At 35.7% G+C, this 25,491-nt stretch overlaps 1 protein-coding gene across 1 annotated transcript; it reads right to left on the bottom strand.

The window, feature by feature from the left end:
- nuak2 (NUAK family, SNF1-like kinase, 2) lies at nucleotides 1-23,938 on the bottom strand. Its single transcript, XM_007256702.3, is given in 7 exon segments — nucleotides 1-1,417; nucleotides 1,419-2,431; nucleotides 2,743-2,995; nucleotides 5,236-5,301; nucleotides 8,491-8,639; nucleotides 10,146-10,266; nucleotides 23,523-23,938. Coding segments are annotated over 7 exon segments (1,869 nt in total). The 5' UTR covers nucleotides 23,754-23,938; the 3' UTR covers nucleotides 1-1,381.
- Between the last annotated feature and the right edge of the window lie 1,553 nt (nucleotides 23,939-25,491).

Here is a 25,491-nt window from a genome sequence, read left to right as displayed (position 1 = left end):
TTGTTTGACAGGTTGTTTTTTTTTTATTGATCCACTGAGCCGATTTCAGCATTCAGTGGAGATGGCCACAGTGAGGCGCTACAGATCAGTCAGGCACTTTGGCAAAGAAACATGGTATGAGGTTGAGCAGAACTGCGTAGCATGTTAAATTTCCATGTATAAATTATATATATATTAAAAAAAAAATACTGATCACATTTTTGGATGGACTTTAGCCAAGACCTGATTTTGCGCCAAGCCAAGCATATGATGAAATAATAGCATTAACAACATTAAAAATGCTCCATCAGAACATTTTTCCAGTGTAATGAATTATACAGTGCAGCTTTTAAAAGATTTTCTATGTAAAATTCCCTCATTACAGAACATGCATACCACATTTACACACCCTGCCACAAATCAGTTTGAAGTTATTTTTTGTACAATTTAAATCCTTTCTGAACAAACTGATCCAAATTGAACAAAGTGACCAAAATATCAATTCATTTTTTCTTTTTAGCAACAGAAACAATGTTTGCTTCATATTCCCATCCATGCAGACTGTTTATATCCATCCATTCATCTATTCATCCAGCCTTATTGGGTAACCAAGACAAATTTCATAAAATAAAGCAATAAAACCGCATAAAACTCTGTCTGGCATGTCATCTGAGATCTAGGCCACAAACATAAAAGTAGTAAAAGTTAAACGTTGACCAGGTTACTGGACTTTTCATCTAATACAGAAACTGTCAACACCTTATCACCGATGAACCGTTTGATCTGTGGACCTTTGAGTTCTGTGTTTGTAATCCGCCATTCGCTGCTTTCCCTGGAACTGGACTTTGTATCCTCTTCCCTCAGCAGTCTGGTTTCTATTGCTAAACGTTCAAGTAGAGCATCTTTGGTTCTGCTTTGCTAATCAAAATATCGAAGAAAAAAAAAAAAAGGTGCAACTTTCACGTTTAGAGATACTGCAGTCTCAATGGTCATCAAGTTCATCAAGTGTTTAAATCTTCGAGATCTATGAGAAAACATCATGAAATGCTTATTATGAAAAGACCAGAGCAGATCAATCGCTGCTAGGGCCCTAACTCTTAATATTCTAGTGTTTACCAGACTAACCACCAATGCTATTCCCTTTGCTAACTAGCTTTTTTTGGCTTCACCACTTTTTTTTAGGCTACCACCTTTCTTCAAGTAGACATTGTGTAATATAAATAAAAAAAGCCTTATTGGCTAGACTACTGCTTCTTTCATTCATGACACTGTTCCCATGCAAAAATAAGAGCACACAACCTGAAAAACAAACGATCCCAGTCCCGATGTGCATCTCTTAGCTCGTGCATGCTCTTTACATGCTAAAAGTTAATGCTAGTAGACTGTTCGGTCACATTTCCTTTTATGTGCAGTCCGTGAAGGAGAAGGTGCTATCTCCCGACCCTCGCCTGATAGCAGGCTATGTCCATATCCCAGTAACCCTGACGTGGACCAGACAGCCTGTTCTCGCTCATGTCCAAGAGGTTGTCAGCCGAAACGCTGCCACGCATGATTCTGCTGCCTCCTGTTGGAGGCTCCACTGTCGCAACTGGATCGTGACGGTCTGGAAGGTCTAACCGATCGAACGATTCAGACGATAGGATGCTGTCCTCGCTGATGGCACCTTTAGGCCTTGATCTGCTGATCCCCGGTGGCAGGGAGGCCGCAAGCTGGTCCAAGGATCCAAATTCTTGTAGGCCACCAGAGGAGAACTTGCCGTGGCGTTTCAGAATGCCTTTTCGCCGAGGTGGCGTCGACGGGCAAAGTGGACTTTGAGGAGTTTGGGCAGAGTCGCTGCTGTCTGGAGACGAGGAATAATACCCCGACTCTCTCTCTGTCGGTTTCTTCAGAATGCCTTTACGAGGGGGCGGGGCTGGAGGCAGAGCAGTGGGAGGGGCCATATTAGCATTTGTCGTTTTATCTTCAAGGGGAGGAACTTGTGCTTCGTTGACCGCCTTCTGCTTTAGGCTGCCGCGTTTTTTCAGGATGCCTTTGAACGGCCGAGGGGCGCTGTTCTCCTGCATGCTCTGGGAGACGTTATTTTCTTTGCGTGACCTGCGGATCGAGCGTTGTCTCGTCACCGTCACTTCTCCCCCGGTGCTGCTTCCTCCTGGCCGCAGCAGGCAGCGCATCTTAGAATTGCTATGCAGCAGAGGTCGAGTGGTCCTCCTCAGCCAGTCGGCGATGCGTGTAGAGCCTGCTGAATGGGGTGCTGCTCCCGTTCCTGTTCCCATTCCTGATGCCTGCAGCGCTCCGGCTGGTGCTGGTGCTGTTGACGTAGCTGTAGCTTCACTCTCAGCCAGCAGCGGGCGCTGGTAGCCCCAGTTGAGCCACCAGTGTCCAGCGATTTCGTCCAGAGTCGCCCTGCGATCAGGATTCACCATCAGCATCCAGCGGATCAAGCCAATCGCATCTGTGGAGTGGAGAAGATCGATCAGTGTAAGCTCTGGAAATTCAGTCATGCTCTGTTTCAACCAATCTCGCCTAGTGGGAATATCTAGGCACATTACGATTTGATTAAATGATGATTATGTCTGCATTGTGATGATAAAACAATTAACAATGCATCGTAATGCATCGTTTTTTTCATTCAGGACTTCTTGGTACACTTCCTAATCATCATTAAGTTTTCAGTTACAGCTAAACCTCTAGACAATCCATTTTTGTCATTTGTGAATCAACTCAAAATCGCCCACATCGGAACAGAGATGGATATAGCCGTACCTGAGGGTTTGGTGGGTTTGCGGTAGTCTCCGGTGCTGATCTGATGGACCAGAGTCTTGTAGTTGTGTCCGTCGAAAGGCATGGCTCTGTGGACCAGAGTGTAGAGCAGGACGCCCAGAGACCAGCTGTCCACCTCAGGACCTTTGTAAGGTCGGCCGTTTACGATTTCAGGAGAGGCGTAAAGCGGGCTGCCGCAGTATGTCTGCAGGTGCTCCTCACGCCCGTACAGGTTCGACAACCCAAAATCAGCAATCTGTGAAAAACAACAACAACAAAAAAAACACTATCACTATAAGTAATTGTGTATTACTCACTGTAAAATAAAAACTTCCTAAGTGGTTCTTTATTTAAATTAAAGTTTCTTTAAATTCTATTCAAATGCTACATTTATTATAGAATTTCTGCAGAAATTCACATTTCCTATTTAAATACATCGGAAGATTCTGTAAGAACTTTCATTTTACAGGATTCTGTTTAAAAAGGCATTATAATAATAAGCCTTAGTTTACAGTTATTAGTTACTAAAAGGGTAATCTTAATCTTACAGCCTAAATAGAGCTGCACGGTATATATCGTTTCATGCATCAGAATGTGTGCATGCACAATAGTCATATTGCAGAATGTGCAAGGTTAAATTTTATCAAATTTGCACAATTTCATTTTCCCTGGAAAAAAAAACAAAAACTAACAGAGGCAGTGTATATCTACCCATTTTTTTGTATTTTTGGATATACTGCATGCATTATTTAAATGTCTAGTGAAATCATTAAAAAAAAAAAATCATGTATTCTCCAGTCCTAGTCTTAAACACTTCTGAACACTTTTTTTTTTATGAAAGGCTTTAGGTTGGTAAAAACAAAGACATTCTTGCTGGACCAAAAAAGGGTCAGCTCCTGTCCTTCTTTTCCAGCACGAGGTGTAATCAGTATTTGTACAGCAGGTCGTTACAGGACTACGACCTCTGAAGGATGTTGTTCAGATTCCCACAGGCTGATTGCTTGTCTGACACAATAAAGCTGAGGAATGCTGAAGCTCCAGAGATTAAACGCATTCCTGAGAGACTGATCTGAGGTCTGAGGCGGTTACGTCTGACCGCTGATCCAGTTCTCCCCTCTTTATCTTTATCTCTGTGTGTCCAGGTAACTGTTCTCACAACACAGACGGGGAGGAGCACGCAGGTCTAAACCCCTCAACACCTAAAACTGATCCTGAACATGCAGTCTAAACTTTAAAAATCACATTTAACCTAAATGAGTCTGTACCTTCACCTCTATAGTGTATAATGTCAAAAAATGTACATTTAACATCAGTAACAAACACTATATATCCAGGGGAAGAGGAGGAGCTACAGTCCCTCATTAGGTTAAACATATATATTTTTTCTTCACTATATTTTTTGGATTTTACATATATTTTCAAAAACACAAACCATAACAAATAAAGTAAATCATATATACATGATTTACCATCAAATGTAAATTAAATAAAGGCATAACATTTCACATAACTCACACTGAAAACAAATAATATATACAAATAAAAAAATAAAATAAAAGGTAAATAGAATAAAACAAAATATGCACTCGGCATACTTCACTTTTAAATACTTCTAATATCTTGTAGTTTAATTCTAATAATGGTCCCCAAATTTTTTCACATTTTCCTGCCCTTCCTCTGGTTATGTAAGTCAGTTTTAGGTTGAACATATATATTAATAACTTTTAACTATAGGTAGTATTATATGATATAATGAGGAAGAGGAGCTACAGTATCTCATTAGTTTGAACATATATATTAATAACCTTTAAATATAGGTATTGTAATATTATACACAGAGGAGCAGGAGCTACAGTCTCTCATTAGGTTGAACATATATATTAATAACTTTTAAATGTAGGTATTGTAATATTATACACTGAGGAGGAGGAGCTACAGTCTCTCATTAGGTTGAAAATATATATTAATACATTTTAAATATAAGTATTGTAATATTATACACAGAGGAGGCGGAGCTACAGTCTCTCATTAGGTTGAACATATATATTAATAACTTTTAAATATAGGTATTGTAATATTATACACAGAGGAGGCGGAGCTACAGTCTCTCATTAGGTTGAACATATATATTAATAACTTTTAAATATAGGTATTGTAATATTATACACTGAGGAGGCGGAGCTACAGTATCTCATTAGTGTTCAATAGAATTCATGGGTACCTGCATTCCATAAAGCAGGTCCAACCTCATAACAGCTTAGCGAGGGCTACTAGTTGTATTATAATAGAACAGGACGCAGGTGGTGACTGTGTGTATCTCAGATTGGGAAGGGCGTGGTCAGTCCACAGTTGCTGTGTGTTTAAGTGTGTTAAGCTCAGTGTATATATACACACACAGGGTGTGAGGTGAGTCGGTGTGTGTACAGTCTGAACCCTCTCACTGTCCACTCTCCAGGTGCTAAATTCACACAGGTGAGAGAAAAGCAGGGGCCTCACCTTTATGTCTCCGTTTTCATCCAGCAGGATGTTCTCCAGCTTCAGGTCCCGGTGGACGATCCCATTCTGTAAGAAAAAAGGAGCATGGAAATTAAGCATCGCTAAGTACAGGGTTTAAACACGTTTTAAATCTATGATTTTCATACGTGTAAAATGACTCAAACGAGTGGGAAAACGCATGGGGATTGTAAAATCTGTAAACGTAATATAGGTGTTATGCATGGTTGTGTATTGGTAAAAACTTGGCAATATGATACACATCATGATACAGGGCTTATGACCCTATATGTCAAATATATATGTATAGTAATTATTTAAATCAAATTTTGGAACATTTTTCGGTTTAAAATCTGAATTATAAACGACAGTCCAGTTTTTATCCAATCAGAAGAGTGGGATCTAACAATACAACCCTGCTATCTAGAGGGTAGGGTTTAAACACAACACTAAATGATCCACTTCTGACACCAATCTTTACATGTAAACTAATAATAAAAAAAAAAAAACACAATACTATGTACTTGAAAAAACGACAATACTTTCGTTTTTTTATTATGTCTCTGTAAGTGAGATTAAAAACTCCCCCATAACTGCAGAGGTCATTAAATAAAAATCTGTTTTTCGGCTCCAGTGCTAAAACTGGCATCCCGTTTTATCGCCCGCACTTACGCAAGCAGAACATTAGCACATAAACAAGCTATTTACAGCTCTGCAGAGTAATTTAGAATAAAAGCTGTGTTCTGCCTCTGGGCGTAGAGCTTTTATCTTTTCCAGTCTCTAAATAAGGAGATAAAGAAGGGCCGAGGGCAGCTAGGCGGTTGGGCAGTGTGAGGAATGCGGGCTATGCGGCTGTATTATGTTCCTCAGCAGGAGGGAATACCTTCCTGCTCACCAGCCCCAAAAAAACAGCTCCTCTCAGCCAGTTAACCAGGAACAAATAAACAACACAGGCCTGGCATTTCCCCCCAAATCACTTCTCTACAGAGAGAGACCTGAAACCAGAGCATCTGCTCTCAGAAACGGAAATAAACTGCATAAAAAAATAAGAACTTCCTTTTTATATTTTTTAAAGTCTTCAAAGTAGCACCTCTTGCTTAGATGATCAGTTTTTAACATGTCTGCTGTATTTTCTCAGTCAGTTTTATGAATTAGAGTCACCTGGAATTCAGGCTTTCAGTTAACAGCTGTGCTGAACTCATCAAGAGTTACTTGAATGTCTTGTCCACTTAATGTGTTTAAGAGCATATTATATTGTTCCATCATACCGGCTACTCATTTCATACAGCTCTGGGAAAGAAAATTGAGAGTTTCTTTGATTTTTACCTAATTGAAAACCTCTGGAATATACTCAAGAGGAAGATGGATGATCACAATCAAACCACCAAACTGAACTGCTTGAATTTTTGCACCAGGAGTAAAGCAGCATAAAATTATCCAAAAGCAGTGTGTAAGACTGGTGGAGGAGAACATGGATGCATGCAAGATGCATGAAAACGCTGATTAAAAACCAGGGTTATTCCACCAAATATTGATTATTTCTGAACTCTAAAAACTTTATGAATATGAACTTGTTTTCTTTGCATTATTTGAGGTCTGAAAGCTCTGCATCTTTTTTGTTATTTCTCATTTTCTGTAAATAAATGCTCTAAAATGACAATATTTTTATTTGGAATTTGGGAGAAATGTTGTCTGTAGTTTATAGAATAAAACAACAATGTTCATTTTACTCAAACATAAACCTATAAATAGCAAAACCAGAGAAACTGATTCAGAAACTAAAGTGCTCTCTTCTTTTTTACCAAAGCTGTATATTTGATATACGTACTGCACGTTTTAACAGGTAAAGATTTGTAAAGGTTGCCATTATTCAACCTATTCCCCCTCCCACACTCTGGAACAATGTGTTAATTTACGGGAAATTATTTATTTTCACATCTTATATCATTATGCAAAACTAGAGCCAGCTACAAAAGAGAGAGGGAGAGAGAGAGACTATTGCTGAGCATGTAAGAGTGCATGCATGCATGAGTTAGACACACACCCAGCCTCTGTCGCTTCAGTGCTCCTGTTCAGGTTGTTCATGCAGCCGGTGTGTGTCGCGGTTATGCAAGCTAAAGGCTTCTGGACTGAGTCTGAGTCACAAACTGTCTACAGGGAAACTAGCAGCACTTTATTAGCTAGATAAGCTCGAATAAGGGTTTTACAGTAGCTAGTTAAACTGATAACTTAAGCCCTAATTTTTCCTAAATAGTAAATGAATAGTTAAGTGATCTATCAGATTATGAAGGAACACATAAGGAATCATGTAGTAATTTAAAAACAGTGTTGAACAAACCAAAATACTCTGTGAAGGAATATTAAATGCGCTTATCTGGGAGCTGTTAACTCTAAAGAACTTTCCTGGGGCGGTCCTGATTAGTGCCAGTTCCATCATCATTACATTTTTGAAAGGCTTTGCAGTTGAGGACATTTTAAAAGTTCTTAAAATGTTTTGAATTGACTGACCTTCATTTCTTAAAGTAATTTTTTTTCTTTACTTTAGTTAAGAAGTTAAAACATTACTCAAATAGAGCTATTCACTGTATACCAACTCTACCTCTTCACAAATTTAAGATGCAAGAAATTTAAGTAATTAACCCTTGATGAGTTCAGCACAGCTGTTAACTGAAAGCCTGAATTCCAGGTGACTCTACCTCATAAAACTGCCTGAGAAAATCCAGCCAAGAGTGCGCAGATCTTTCCTCAAAGCTAAATGTGGTATTTATAAGAATCAAAAGTATAAAACATATACTGGTTTGTTTCACGTGTGTTCCTGTACAGCTTTTTCAAAAGAAAGAACATTAAATGAACTGCAAAACTGTCAACTATTGTCTTTTCAATTTTATTATTTTATGATCATTTTGTTTCTTTTTCTTTTAGTATTGTAAGCTTTTTCCAACGTACTTTATTTCATGTTTATTGGTGATCAGGAGTTACCTAATGATTTGTAAACTCAGGAACTTAAACAGGTCTTTAGCATTATTAACTTTTGTTAGAAGCACTTAATACTATCATTTCATGTCGTTTTGTATTTATTGTTCTGATAGTTGTGTAGATGTTCTCAGTCTGTGTCGTCTATTGTTTTGTATTACGTCAGACGGACACAAAAGACAAGGGCGCGTTCTTGGGACATTGGATTTTCTCTGTATGCATAAAAAAAATTAAATACTTGTTCTGCACTGATTTAAAAACAGACTGTATTTTTGCTGTATTTACCCGGTGGCAGTAGTGAACAGCTGAGACGATCTGTCTGAAGAAATGTCTGGCTTCTTTCTCGGAGATCTGCCTCTCGCTGATGTAGTCGAACAGATCTCCTCTGCTGGCGTACTCCATCACAATCACGATCTTATCCTTATTCTCAAACACTGAGGACCAAAACAACACACACAAAAAGTTAAATAAAATAAATAAATAAATAAATAAATAGAATAACATGTACCACATTGTATTGTACTCAATCATATCAAAGTTTTGAATATCGTTATATCGCAAAAATACCCTGAAATAAATGAATGTATTTGAATTAAGAGTTACTGTTAGTAATTTTAATTTGTAGTTTATTAATGCCTCGTTTTAAGTAAGAAAGTGAGAAATATGCATCTATATTTGATAGCGCCATCTATGTGTGTGGAACCGACTGTGTTCAGTAATCTGTAATATCAGGTAGGTTAATGTGCTGCTGTCTGTTGCTCTGTGACTCACTGTTCCCTATAAACATCGACTAAAAGCAGGTTTAAAGACGCTGCTGCGTTTTTTAGCTGTGTTGAATCGTTTCTGCTGTTTTATAGAGAACAGTGTCTGACTGAGCGGTCGGGAGGAACACTGTGAATCTGAGGTTTTGCCAAATTACTCTTTTAACAGCAGGCAGGGTGGGGCAGGGGGTCCGGGCACCCCAGCATCTTACATAACTCAACTGGGTCAGCGCTGAACAAAGGGCTTTGCGTGACTGTGTGTGTATCTGTGTGTGTGTACAGCTGCACCGTTGAACTCGTTACACACCATCACGTTTTTCAGCCATTGACGAATCCAACCGAACAAACCGCTGCAATGTTCAACAGATTCATTTATTTTTCATTTTCTCCCAATTTAATTCAATGATGCTCCAACACCAGAAGGGTGAAGACTAGCACACGCCTCCTCCGATACATGTGAAGTCAGACTCCGCCTCTTTTTATACTGTGATTAGCTGAGTAGCTGAGGAAAGAGCAGCGACTCAATTCTGATACATCAGCTCACAGATGCAGCCTTGTGCTGATCCACATCACCCTAGGAGTGATGAGGGGAGAGAAAGTGCCATCTACTGTACCCACCCAGAGAGAGCAAGGCCAACTGTGCTCTCTCGGGGCTCTGGCAGCTGATGGCAAGCCGCATGACTGGGATTCGAACCAGTGATTTCCCGATTATAGTGGCAGTGCTTTTAGTCTTTAACAGTTTACGACTATTAAAACTGATATCAGTGTCAAACATCAATATTTCAAAACATGATTAGGTAATATACGCTAGATATTGACATTTTAGTATCAATGAGTAAAAGGATACGAGGCAGCATTTAGTGTTATCATTTTACCATTTTAAAAAGTGTGTGTACTGTATAGAACTATACATAAATAAAATAGGATTTTATGAGCAAATAAGGATTTTTCCTTGTCACTTTTGTAAAAAAATGTAGATTACATTATTGTAGATTAACATTATCATTGACACATCTTCTCATTCAGTGTTTTTTAGTCTTTATTTCTTTAATATTAACCTACAATAGAGAAAATAAATTAAATAGAGACATGAAAACCAATTAACGAACAAGTATGGAATTACGTATCACAATCCACTAAATCAGTGTTTCAAAAAGAAGAAGAAGCGAAGAAATGTACCTTCGTATATGGAGACGATGTAGGGATGGTTCAGAGAGGACATGATCTCTATCTCTCTCCTGATGTGTGTGAGATCCTGCTCATCTTTAATGTTCTCCTTCTTGATGGATTTGATGGCCACCTGCAGCAGAAACACACCCAAAATCAGGTCACTTACTTTTTTAAATACGTTACAGAAAATAGAAAGCGAATATCTAAAATATGATCATGAGTTTCCCAAGGATGTGTGAACTGGGGAACACAGGGCGTAGCATTAGTAACTTTTGTTAGAAGTTAGAACAATAAATAAAGAGCTGAAATTAGTGTTAGGTGCTCCTGGATGTTCTCTGTCTGTTGTTTGGTGTTACGTCAGAGAAACACAAAGGACATGAGTGCGCTCTCAGCCCACTGTGTTCTCTCTGTATGCAAATCAAGCTTTTGTGTGTCTGATGAATACAGAGGACTGTAAGAGTGTGTGTGTGTGTGTGTGTGTGACGCCCGGCCCAGACAGGATGATACGGACATGTGTGTTGGTATAAGGTCATCAGCGCTGCGTGTGTGTGTGTAGATGTTTAGGATTCCACAGTCTGGTTTGCGTCAGAGGGACCCCCGAAGGGAAACAGAGAGGGGGGCCGGGAGATTCGGGGGGAATAACAGGTCAAGAGCTCGAGGGTTGAAGGAGAGAGATGGTTGCTGGAGACACAAATATTTTATATGTATTTAAAAAAATGTTTTACCCCTTTTTCTCACTATTTAGGAAGGACAATTACCCCACCCCATCAACAGGGAACTCGGAGGAAAGCGCAGCAACCCAGCTCTATAATACATCAGCTAACAGATGCCTGTGCTGACCAACATCACACTAAAAGGAGTGATGATGGGGAGAGTACACCCCACCCAACCTAATGTAGTCTCTCGGACTCTGACTGCTGATGCCAAGCATTGACTCAGGATTTAATTAATTAATTAATTAATTATTTTGACCCAGAAATACATTTTCAATGTAGCCGAGCATTTACAAGAACAAGGACTGACAAGAACTTATAATTTAATAATTTTAAAATAACAGTAAATAAAAGATAAAAATAAAAATTTAACTTGGTTTTAATTGATAAGAAATTAAGATCAAAAGAAGACGAGATTAATACAACAAAACAATTTCTTTTTTGAAGTTAAAATTAGGCTAAAACTAACTTCTACATAACACAATAAAAAATACAAATAAATAAATGAAAAAAAAACAATAATATGAATAATAATAGTTATAATAATAAAAGAAAATCAAAATAGGTTAAAAAGCAGTAGTACAAAATAAAAAAAAAAAAAATAAGATAATTAAAAAAAAGAAATATCCTTAAAGATAGTGATTTATTTTTGTATTTATTTTCAAATTTACTGGGTTTACATGTAATTGTTTGTTTGCATTTATTGCAGTTTATATACATGCACTAAATACGCCACACTTTATTTTTGTTTTATTTTTTATTTTGTTACACTAAAATGATTTTTATATAAAGTCTGGGTATTGGGAGGTTACCGTTTTTTTTTTTTATGAAATAGACAAATGTTTAGATTTTTTTTCTGTTTCTACTCAATGTATGAAACAATTGTATTTATACAAAATAACATTTTTCTGTTATAGTAGTAAGTAAAAAAAGTAAATTAACTAAAGAAATTGCAATGTTTTGCTATTCAGGATATAATTTTTTTGAATCATATCGCCCAACGCTAACGCTTGGTCTATTGTAAATGATGGTGAATTAAGGCTGTATGATAGTGTGAATTAATTTTAATTCCAAAAAATGTCAGACACTACATCTTCTAATCACTGCAGGATGTGAATCACAGATGAGACAGATGAGTGAAATCAGCATGTCTCGACCTGATTCTCCAAATTCCCCTCCATCAGGAAGCTTCAGGGGTGTATTTGGGGCAGATTGGCGATAGTGCCCTGCTCGCTATTTTAATCTGCCCAAATTACCCTGCAGTAATTTCCTGCTGGGGCAGTTTCCGGACCCCTGGCTCCGCTGGCTTTAGTCAGTTTCTGTTTTTAGCTGCAGGAGCTGCAGGTATGCGGGTAAATCACATGATCTACAGGCATGTCCGTCACACTTACACACACACACAAATATACACACACAATACACTATTATATCAATATACAGCTCCGGAAAATCTTAAGAAAACACTTCAGTTTCTGAATCAGTTTCTCTGATTTTGCTATTTATAGGTTTATGTTTGAGTAAAATGAACATTGTTGTTTTATTCTATAAACTACAGACAACATTTCTCCCAAATTCCAAATAAAAATATTGTTATTTAGAGCATTTATTTACAGAAAATGAGAAATGTCTGAAATAACAAAAAATATGCAGAGCTTTCAGACCTCAAATAATGCAAAGAAAACAAGTTCATATTCATAAAGTTTTAAGAGTTCAGAAATTTGGAGGAATAACCCTGGTTGGTTTTTAATCACAGTTTTTTTTTTTCATGCATCTTGGCATCATGTTCTCCTCCACCAGTCTTACACACTGCTTTTGGATAACTGTATGCTGCTTTACTCCTGGTGCAAAAAAATCTAGCAGTTCAGTTTGGTGGTTTGATGGTTTGTGATCATCCATCTTCCTCTTGATTATATTCCAGAGGTTTTCAATTTGGAAAAATCAAAGAAATTCATCAATTTTAAATGGTCTCTTTTTTCAGAGCTGTATGTCTCAAAGCAGGAAAAGTAAGAAGTGTTGACTAAAACAATTCTATACAAGATTAGAAACTAAAGCTTCGCTTTAAGGAGTCTCTCATACAGGTTACTTATACAACATCAACTCAAAGCTGGAAGGGAAATTCCATTAATTCCTGTATAATTAAGAAAAAATTCTAAATGGTTAAGTTGTGTCGTGTGTCAAAGTGGATTTGGAGTTAGACCTGTTCTAGAGAATCTGATCAAGTGAGAATTGTTAACTGCCTGATGGCAGAGATACAGTTTTAGTTATAGTTTATAATTTTGGGTTTAAAACTCATATTTACCTACATTTAGGATTTTGTGTAACAAAAAAAATAGTCTCAAAAGATTATTTTACTACAATTAACATTCCATATAAAAAAATGCATCTAAAAAAAAAAAAAGCTAATTGCTAATGTGCATCCACGGTTATATCAAGTCTAAAGTCAGTGCAGTTTTGTTTTCCCATTAAATCTTACAGCACTTCCTGCTTCCCTCTGCTGATAACTTTTATGGAGATGCAGATTTCATTTTCCAGCAGGACTTGGCACACTGCCCACACTGACCAAAAGTGGTCTTATATAATATTCTAATTTTCTGAGACACTGATTTTTGGGTTTTTATTGGCTGTAAGCTTCATAATCATCAATAGATCATAATACATCTATATAATATATGAGTTTTACATTTTGAACTGAATTACTGAAATAAAGTAACTTTTTAATGAGATTAAAATTTTATTGAGATGCACTAGTAAAGTACATAAAACAATTTTGTGCATCAGCAGCCGGAGTCAAAGCGATCATAGCTGGTCATGCTCTCTCTGATTTGGTAGATTGGCTAGCTTTCTCCACTCATCACTAGGGGTGGGATAAAATAATCAAAATTGCGATATATTGTATTGGTTTTCGTTTGTGAAATATTATTGATATATGGAATCAAACATTTATATATTCATTTAAACTCAATAATACCCCCCCCCCCCCCGCCCCCAAATTTGACTTACTAAAGTTACTACTTCAATAGGGTTTTTTTTTTTTTTTTAAACTGAGGTGAAGAATATTGAAACACTAATAAATCCAGAATTTGTGGTATTTGATTATTTAGGAGGTTTTTTTTATCCTCTTTAGTAAAACAGTTGCTTTGAAGTATCATAGAGAATTATCTTCTAATATATTCAGTATTCAACATATGTTAATTTTAAACACATTATGAGAATGTTTAGGCACTTTTAAGCTATTGTACAGTTTTAAATATATATTCAGGACAGACCCCACTGGGACGCTAGCATTTCTGAACTAACGACCGATACCGAATATAGCGCAGACACCTCTCTGACCTTGCGTCCCTCTCACGGAGGGGTCAGCTCTGTGGCTTTTCTCTGTTTTCTTTTCTTTAAACTGCTCGGCCTGTTTGAGCAGCTGTTTTCTACCAGCGTTAGTCGCTCGCCGATAACCTTTCACCCACACAGCAGCTAAGCTCACACTGCATGTGAGACAATGAATCAGTTTTGTGAGGATACGGTTTGGAGACACCTTCTCATTCAATGTCTTTATCTTATTATTTTCTTTCTACATTGTAAATGAATGGTGAAGAGATATATTACACTAAGAAGCAACACATAAGGAATCATGTAGTAACTTAAAATCATTGTTAAACAAACCAGACCTGCCCCTAACTTGCAGTTTCTGAGGCTGGTAACTCTGATGGACTTATTCTGTACAAACTTTACATTAAGAGACAAGAAATTCAAGTAATTAACTCTTGACGAGTTCAGCACAGCTGTTAACTGAAAGCCTGAATTCCAGGTGATTGATTACCTCATAAAATATAAAACATATTCTGGTTTGATAATAGTAAAAGATAGTAAAAACACAATAGTAAAACACAGAATTCAAGGTGTGTCCTTTGATTTTACCAAATTAAAAACCTCTGGAATATAATCAAGAGGAAGATGGATGATCACAAACCATCAAACCACCAAACTGAACTGCTTGAATCTTTGCACCAGGAGTAAAGCAGCATAAAGTTATCCAAAAGCAGTGTGTAAGGCTGGTGGAGGAGAACATGGATGCATGCAAGATGCATGAAATTAAAACTGTGATTAAAAACCAACCAGGGTTATTCCACCAAATATTGATTATTTCTGAACTCTTAAAACTTTATAAATATGAACTTGTTGTTTTCTTTGCATTATTTGAGGTCTGAAAGCTCTGCACCTTTTTTGTTATTTCAGCCATTTCACAGAGAAAGAGAGAGAGAGATGTTGAAGAGATGAAAGGGCGGCAGGTATTTGCTCAGTCATCCAGTGAAATGGAGGAAGGGAATTCAGGGGAAAGCCGCGAGCGCTAGCTCATTGTTTATGTCGTGTTTTGTTTCCTGCTCTTGAGTTTCAAGTTCAGCTGAAGGGTAAAGGGAGAAAAGAATGGGAGTCGATCAGTAACTCGTTTAATGAACAGTAAATCCCTCAGTTCTGCGGCGGCTCAAACAGCAGCTGCACGTGCAGGTCCTCTAAAACGCTCATATCCTGCACTTTCCACTCGCCTTCCACCACCGCCGGCGATTCACAGAATACCACTTCAGTGCAGCTCTGAAATCCAGCCAGACCAACAGGAGGAGGAGATCAGAACACAACTTTTCTATTACAAGATTTATATTTTTAGGTCTCTGGATAAATGAGATAAATTACCTTCCTAAGCTCCACTTAGCATAATAAGCTCCGGCCTTGTGCCACAATATGGGTGAAACATTCCATATAACTTCAGCGTGAAATGGGGCGGGGCTAAACTGCTGTAGGCTGAAAGGCTAGATATGTAAACGTGTTGTTTTTGTGACGTGACAAAAATGCATCTTTTCAGCTTAGCTATCATATATGGACTTAAAATGGGGTAAAATATTGTGCAAACAATCTAATTTTTATTTGTAGTTTATATGTACACTTATATTTTTCTCACTAGTTTAACATCTCAGTAAAAAAATATATAAAATTGGGTGTAACAAATGTTGTGCATTTGTCTTAAGAAGAAACAAACATGGAAAGATCTAATAAAAAATATATTTTTTTGCTGAAATTCTTGTTAAAAATTTGAGGAATTAATAAAAAACATTACTTTTTTACTTTTCTTAATTGAAAAAAAAAATTAAAGCTTAACACACAATTTTCGATTTTCAAATTAAAAATAGTTATACAATTAAATGGATAAACTTCACACAGACCGTAAACATGTATCACTTAAATTTTTGAAACATTAAGATTTTATATATTTTTTAATTTATGCCCCTCACAATGAATTTTTTTCTATTTTTTTTAACAAAAATCCATGTAACCAATTTTAAGAATGGAATCCTTGTAATCATTTTTTCTGAAATTCTGATTGTGAAGCACAGAAAAGAAAAAAATGAAAATTAGAAAAATAGAGGAAAATCCAATTATTTTTCACTATACTAATTGGAAAAATATTAAATACATATGTTTATACTCGATTTGATCTGTGTTTGCAAATTTAGCTTTAGAAAATGTATTTTGGTAAACATTAAACTGACCTAGATGAAAGTATTTCATAGATACTGTAGTTACAAAGACTCCAGTTAAAGGAACAATTCAACGCAGACAGACATATATTAGCATTATGCTAACGGGTGGCTATACCAGCTTTCAGACAGACACTGTTAAACACGCAGGCTTTTATCAGGGAGACACACAGAGAGTAACACCCTTCACTCAGCTGTTATTAATACCAGTATCTGATCGCTCACATGACTTTAATAATCACATTAGTGTGTTTTACATTCCTGAAGGTTCAGCAGGTGCTGAAACGACCTTCATGTTGCAGGACTTCTGTTGGGTGTAAATCCAGCAGGATTTCTATCTCAGAACAGTCTGTAACTCTTACTGACCAGAAAACAGATTTACAGATCATTTTTCACAGGTGTCGTTTGTGTACAGTATATTCTGATACATGAGGTCATAGTTTGGAGCTTATCGGTACTTTATAAACTCTGGTCAGCTGTTAGCTTTAATAGAATTATGAAGAGTGTTATTAGCTGAATTCAGCACAGTGCAGAGTCTGATACACTGCATACTAATCCACTTTCAATTCATAAAAAAATACTATACTAGGGTTTTCGTATTGTATAGTCATTTTTGGTTTAATAATCGCAGCCAAAGTATTTAAATGTTTTTGCCATCTCTCCTGACCTACACAAATTACACATACTATATACTTATGGGTAGTGTAGTCAATATCAAAATTATGACTTTAGATACAATACCTGCCTAAATATCTCAATACCAATACTGAAACAATACCAGAAAATAATGGAAAAATAGAAAATTGCGTAAAAGTACTGGTAGTAACTAAATGGGGTATCGTACTGCTTTTTTTATGAAGAAATAACATTATTGGTAATATGGCAAAACAATAAAAGCTATTTTAGTCATTAATATACATATATAAACAATATATATGTTTATAGAAAAATTCAACAGAAACTAAGATTTTTTTGTGAACATATTTGATTTTTTAAAACAACAGTAACTTAACTCAACAGTTGCTACAAATGTAACTATTAAAAAAATAACCTTAAAAGATTCACAGTAAAGAAAAGACTGCTTTTAAAACAGAAGCCTGCTTTCATAACAATTTGGATTTTTAAAAATCAATATATTACTGTGTATATATATATATATATATATATATATATATATATATATATATATATATATATATATATATATATACACAAACACATACACACACATATATACACACAAACACATTTTCTAAAATAAAGTCCCTGAAACTTTACACATTTAACATCAATTAACCAAACCGGTTAATATTTTAATATTCAGAATTTTCATTATATTATTGATCTTAGACTTTAATCTTTAAACTGTTTTATAAATTTGATTGCATAAGTGTGTTTTTAGCTGGTTTTGTCTTTCTGTTCTTCACAAACTGCAAGAACCAACACGCTTCCAGACATTTCAAAGACTCATTAAAACAAACCCTGAGCGCGCGCGCGCGCGCACACACACATAAACACACACACAAAGACACACACAGACACACACACAGACACACACACAGACACACACACAGACACACACACAGACACACACACAGACACACACACAGACACACACACAGACACACACACAGACACACACAAAGACACACACACACAAAGACACACACACACAAAGACACACACACACAAAGACACACACACACAAAGACACACACACACAAAGACACACACACACACAAAGACACACACACACACACAGACACACACACACACACAGACACACACACACACACAGACACACACACACACACACACACACAGACACACACACACACACAGACACACACACACACAGACACACACACACACACACACACACACACACACACACACACACACACACACACAAACACACAAACACACACAAACAATGTTGCAAAATGCTCAGTGCTACTCAATGCTCATCTCTCTCTTAATCTCGGTAGTTTCAGTCGTTGGGGTTAAAACCTGCAGCTCTGAAGTCCGGTACAGATAATCTACACTCAGAACCTGATCCAGAGCCAAACCAGCAGCTGCACCGCAGAACCCAGACAAGAATTAAGGTCAGGCCGTGACTGCAGAACACCCATCTGTTCCCCCGACCTGAACTCTGTATAAACTCCCCTATACTACCTGCTCCTTCACCTAAAGACCAGCAGAACACAGAGTAACTATCAGCTGCTCGCTGCCCATCAGTGAACCATTTATCAGATCAATTTTCTGATTGTTTAAGGGTTTAATATAAAAACACAAAATTAGGTGTAAAATTTGGACTTCTTGTACAGTAAAAAAAAAAATAATAATAATTCTTTAATAAACCAACCTACTTTTTTTTTTTTTTACAACGTCAGTGTGTAATGTTTATAAACATAATTTTCTGACTGAGATAAAACTGAGGTTAAACTTGAAGAGGAATTTGGGTGTAAACCTTTACAAAATTATTACAGTTTTCCACTCAGTATTTCATGTTCATCAATGTTCGGTACTTTATTTCAGGAAAAAGGAAAAATGAATTAAAAGGTTCAGATTTTTCCTTTTTTCTATGGTAAAATCCAGCTTTTTTCATTTTCACTATACTAAATGGAAAAAAATAAAACTGGAAAAATGTTTATACCTTAAATGATAATAAGTTTTGAATAATTATGTATGGTACACAACCTGATTTTTTTTTTAAATTAGAAAAATTGGGAAATTCATAAAAACGTGGTTCTTTTACACTACATCAAAATGAAAAAAAAAAATTAAAAATACTGAGGTTTACACTTCTATTTTAGCCTCAAACTGTCATTGAACATTGAATGAACTGACAGCGTAGCGTTTATCAATTCAATTCTCTGAAAATTTAAGCTTCAATTTGGAAATAGAAATACACTGCAGGTAAAACATATTTAATCCATGTAATTTATATAATTTTCTTTTTTTATTTTTTTTATTTCTGCACCTCACAATTAGAATTTCTGGGGAAAAAAATATTTTGAATTTTCTGAATGTTCCATCTTGTAACTAAAGTAAGCTGCATTTACTATCAGATTATTATTTTTTTTTTACATCAAAAAAATTTAGATTATTATTTTTTTTTTTCAATTCTGTTAGTGAAAGGCAGAAAAAATATGAAAAAAAGATGAAAAATGAAATAGATTGGAAAAACATAAAAATCGATTTCTTCGTCACCAATGTAAATGGTCAGAAAATTGAACTGAAATATTACACTGACCCTGCTGATAGCCGTTAGCTGTTTTTATCCACATGCTAACACACGTCAGACCATGTTTATAGACAACAGCGCCTTATAAAAGTGTCAGAAACTGTATGAAGAAGTCTATAAAAGATTTACTGGACTCCTCTGCATGATTTTAGATAGATTTGCGGTTATTTGTCCTCAGACTGACTGGTTTTCCAGTAGCTGTTATTGACATTAGTATTGTAGCTCCAGTGTAAAGATAAAGGAAGTTCAGAAATTCAGACACCAAACAAATAAACGTGTCTTGGCTTGTCTGCGTTTACAGTAAAGGTAAAGAGGCTTTAGAAAGCTGAACTCCTCCTGTATTAACAGTGGTGTTGTAGAGTGTTAGTTTTCAGGAGAAGCTGATGCTAGCTCAGATTATAGAGGCTACAGAGCGGTTCTGAAACTTTAACTTTCTCTTTCCTATGACGCCTTTGTTTCTCCGACACAACGAGGAAGTTGTTCTCTTTATCAGAAATCCATCAGTCCGGATTCATTTCTGATCATGTGCGTTTCTGTATTACGTCATCTAAACACACAAACACTCGGTTTCATACTGAGATTATTCCCTCAGACTGAGGAAATGAAAATTCCAGCTGTGGGATTTTGGGGACTTTTTTTTACTCCACTTCTCAAACATTCAAAACATACCTGTTAGCATGTAGCTAACTGTTCAGAGTTTAGTAAAAACAGGCTAATCTCTTTCTGCTAGCTCAGATAGCTGTCGGGGTTTGGGGTATAAAAGCGTGAATTTAATGTGTAATGCGTAATGTTTAATAAATCAGTAAAACTCCAATAAAAGTATGCTTTATTTAATATTTTATTCAGTTTTGGGATCAAATTCGATTCTTTTAAAACACTTTCAAAATTAAGGAAGGACCAAAATGAAACATTTACTCAAGAGCTTTTGTCTTTAATTTTGTTTTTCTTTTCCAAAAATTACATTACTTACATTTCCTATATACAGGACAAGTCAAAAATCTGGACACACCTTCTGAGGTAACTCTTGATCATCCTTTCCTGGGGTGGTCCTGATGAGAGCCAGTTTCATCATTATAACGATTCATTTTATCTTCATTTTAACAACATTACTCAAATATTCACTATTCACTGTATACCTGTAACTCTACCTCTTCACTACTTTACTTTAACTGATGCTCTCAAAGCTTAACATCTGAAATAAGCAAGAAATAAAAGTTAATACATTTTCAGCAGAATAATTTGGGTTGCCAAATAATTTCAGTTGACAAATATTTGGTACGTCCCAATTCAAATATGGCAAAAATATGTTATGATTAGGGGTGGGCAATATTATATCATATACAATATATCGTGACACAGAAATATCATGATATTAAAAATCCATATGGTGATAATAGGGCTGTTTTGTCTTAAAAGTAGTCTATTATTTACTGTGAAGCTTTAGGTGTATTTATTGTATAATTGTTTTAGTTTGAAGTTTATGTGCATGCACTAAATATTCTGCAATATTATTTGCTGCATTATATTATTTTATGCTATATTATTTATTTTACCACATTATGATTATACTGTTATACTATTATACTATATTCCTGAAATTAATTAATTATTTTAGTTTTTCTATATCGCCAAGTATATCGTTATCGCAAAAATACCCTGAAATATCGTGATATTATTTTAGAGCCATATCGCCCACCCCTAGTTATGATGCTTAAGAATTTTTTTTATTTTAGCAGCTATTGATACACCAATAACAGCCACAGTGTTTTAATGCCATAACATACTTGGTTCAAGAATTTTATTGCAATTAAAACAACACCTATAGTGCTATCAGTAAATGGTAAGTTGTGAACAGTGAATTAGTGACCGATAACAGCTCAATAACAATTAAATGTGCGATTATGATTATGATTCACTTTCATTTAGTTTCATAGTGAGACCTGTATTACCATTACACACTAACACACACACACACACACATATATACACACACACACACACACAACAGGTTATCCTGGTCTAACAGTCAAAACTGTTAATTGGTTTTCTCAGAAATCAGCTGATTAAACATAATCAAAGGCCATTTATCCAAAAGCTCAGTCAGTCCGTCAGTGCAGCTGAACTGTTAGCGGACAGCAGGCCTCGGCTGGACATCAGCGTTTCAGCTTTTCATTAAAACCGGACTCACAGTAAAGAGATTCATCCTAGTTTAACAGTTTAATCCAATTTAAACAGGACAGTGCATATACGTCACATTTCACCACAACACCTGACCCCTTCAGTCTCAGAGAACCATTTTTTAAACGGCCAATTAAAAAACCCAGAACAGAAACCTGGGTCAGCTGAGGAGATTCTGGAAGACAAACTTTTATTGCTTATTGTTAGCCTCATAAACTCCATGTTAAAATTAAACTTTTACAGATTTTACAGTTTATTGCAAGTTTTTATTAAGCTTTATTGTTTTAGAATCCTAAAACTCTCAATTCTCTCTTTAGTGGATCCCAACAACATCCAACAGGACATCCTACCCATACAGAGAAAAAGAAATAGAACAAAAAAAGATGCAGAGCTTTAAGATCTCAAATAAATGCAAAGAAAATGTCATATTCATATTCAAAAGTTCAGAAATCAATATTTGGTGGAATAATCCTGGTGGATTTAATCACAGTTTTCATGCATCTTGGCATCATGTTCTCCTCCACCAGTCTTACACACTGCTTTTGAATAACTTTATGCCACTCCTGTTGCAAAAATTCAAGCAGTTCAGCTGTACTATAGCTGAATTAAATTAAATTAAATAAAAAAACCTCTGGTTTGACCTTTCCTCAGGTTATTTAAAGAGCTGGGTGTGAGATGATGTGCAGCTAAACCAGTTCTTTTGTTGTTACTGTAGTGAATGCGCATAAGTAACTCACACTCACCCTGTTTTACATTCAAAACAACATTGAATGCAGACACGCAATCACTGGGAATAAACCGGTGGGGTCTACTGACACTTTAATCCAACAGCAACTGCAGTAGAACTGGTGAAATTAGACTTTTGGGATAAAATAAAACATTATATATTTTAAAGTAAGAGCTGTGATACACAATAAAGCCGTTTTGGAGATTGAGGAGCCTCAATTATATAGTTTATTAGAGTTTGAAGATGCCAAGTCAAATCAAAATGTACAGTTTTATTTGATTTTCGTTTGTTGTTTTTAGTTATTTTATTTTTTTTTTGTGAACTTTTATGTTAACAATGTTAACAATGTGTTAAGGTAGTTTTATTTATTCTTCTATTGTTGCCTTTTGATTTATCATCATTTATAATACTTTTGATTTTATGATTCTTACTCTTACACTTTTATTTTTATCTTAACTTTTTATTACTTATTTTATAATATTAGTTTAACATATCTAACCAATCTATCCAATATGTTCTAGCACCAATTTTATTCTAAAATTAACTTATATATGGCTAAAAATATATATAAAACTATGCAATCTAGTTAAAATAATTCATTCAAGTCATTTAGTATAATTAGATCACTAATTTTAACATAAATGCATAAAATACATACACACAACCTACTTTCCCTTGACTATGATAAAGTTTGTAAGAAATGTCCGTTCCACCTTAAATAGTGCAGCATGTTACATTGTGACGACTCAGGTGGCACCACATCCGCAACAACGCAACCGCTGCTTTATTTAAGGTGGAACGGATAGTTCCAAAAAATTAAACGACTTTAGACGTTTAAATGTTAATAAATGTGTTTAAAACTATAATAAATGAAAGCAACTGCAACAAATCAAGTGTTTCAAGTCAGATCTTCATCTGATGCACAATCAAGCACAATTACACCACTTACACCACTCAGAATAAGAGATAAAGGAGCAAACAACTACAGGAACTCACCATTCTCCCAGATCTCTCCACAGCCTTCTTCACCTTCCCATAGGTGCCCTTCCCCAGAGTCTCCAGGAACTCGTACCTGTGCTTCAGGTTGTGTTTGTGATGGTGTCTCTTCACAGCTTGTCGTTTGGCCGGGGCTGGACTGGCACACTGCCCCCCAGCATGGAGACCCAAAGCTGCTGACTGGGCACCACTCTCCATGCCTACCTGAGCTCTACCCTCTAAAACTGGCATCTACTGCAACCTTCAATTAAACTTCTCCAAACATCTCAAACATCTCAATCAGTGAATTAAAGAAGGTCCGAGAATCAGCTGAAGACGATCTACTATCTCACCTGACTGAGAGACACACACTCACACAGGTAACACGCTCTCATACACACACACTCTCACACTCCGTCTGACTCTGAATTTAACCAGCCCTGGGCCAGAGAGAGCTGCCTCGTGAATATTTACGAGTGGGCGGGGCATCGTTGCAGAGTCAGGGTTGCCAGGTTTTGAGTTTTCGACGTTGATTACAAGCTGTGTCAAGCGATTAAAAATATTTATTAGAATAATTATAATCTTAATTGTGCTTCTACTTAAAATCAAGCTCTTAATAATATTAAGATAAGATTGGCAAAATTTAATTAAATTAGATTAAAACTTATATGCCCAGGGGTGTCCAGGCCTGCACGATTTTAAATATCGCGATAAACAATATTATTCTCATTTTAAGACATTTAAGATTATGCCACTGATATATTGATAATAAAACAATAAATAAGGAATTAATCATAGTTTGGGGAAGTTTTGGAAAAAAAAAACTTTTTATTCACCTACTGCAGAATTCCACACTGTGGAACATCAGTGAAAGTTTTCTTATATTCAGAATATATCATTATATATAATTCCATTTGAGACACTAAATCATAGAGTCTAGAATATAATCTCTATTTCAAAATACTAAGTCAAATTTTTCACTTTTCAAAATGTACATTATTTGCGATACTAAGTCAAAAGACAGTGGAATGTTTTGTTTTTATATTCAGAATTACAGTTTTTGAAAAAGAAAATCCATATAAGATATTGATTTTTAGAACATTTTTTTTTTTGAAATACTAAATCAAGTAATTTGCTAACTTAATTTTTTTGATAGTAGGTGAGAAAGATGTGAGAGAAATGTATACATATATGAGATGCTAAGTCAAAATGTCTAAAAAATATAAAATATTTATCTAGGATATACATTTAAAATTCCAGAAATTGTATTATTCATTGACATAAAATGTAGATAAAATGATTAATGAGATTTCATTCCAAGAACTTTGAAACATTTGTATGTTTCGTAAATACCAGCAAAAACGTTATGATGAAACTGGCTCTGATTAGAACTACCCCAAACTCAAAATACCTCAAAATACCTCATTATATAATTATTATATAGGTTTATCATTAATATGAATAAAATAATTATATTACTGTTTTTATTGTACGTATATATTATTATTATATATGGTGGATTAAATTATGTTTAAGTTTGAATTTAAATATTATAGAGAACTAAACGTTCATTAAACGTTAATCTTTGGGTTGCAGTTTACAGTAGTCGCCGCTAGATGGAGACAGATGACCTGTAAAGAGCTCCGCGCGTCACCGCGTGTGGAATCTGATCAATTTCAGATGTTCCGCCCTGAGAGCAAAACAGGATACCGATCCAGGTGAAAACACGAGAATGTTCTCCAAACTAAAACACACCGTGTTCTTTTACTGTTAAAAAAACGAGAAAAAGATACTCTGTTGAAGTTTTCCATTTTCACTGCTTTTCACACTAAACTAACAAAAAGAGGTTAGAAAAGAATTGTGTTAAAAACACAGAATCAGAGTGCAGTAATTATCAGCACTTCAAAAATAGGAATGATGACTATAAATAGTAACATTTTTATTCATTACATTTACATTTACGGCATTTGGCTAATGCACTTATCTTGAG

The sequence above is a fragment of the Astyanax mexicanus genome, chromosome 24 (genome assembly GCF_023375975.1).
Source record: "Astyanax mexicanus isolate ESR-SI-001 chromosome 24, AstMex3_surface, whole genome shotgun sequence".
Lineage (NCBI taxonomy): Eukaryota > Metazoa > Chordata > Actinopteri > Characiformes > Acestrorhamphidae > Astyanax > Astyanax mexicanus.
This window is presented reverse-complemented; position numbering and strand designations above follow the sequence as displayed.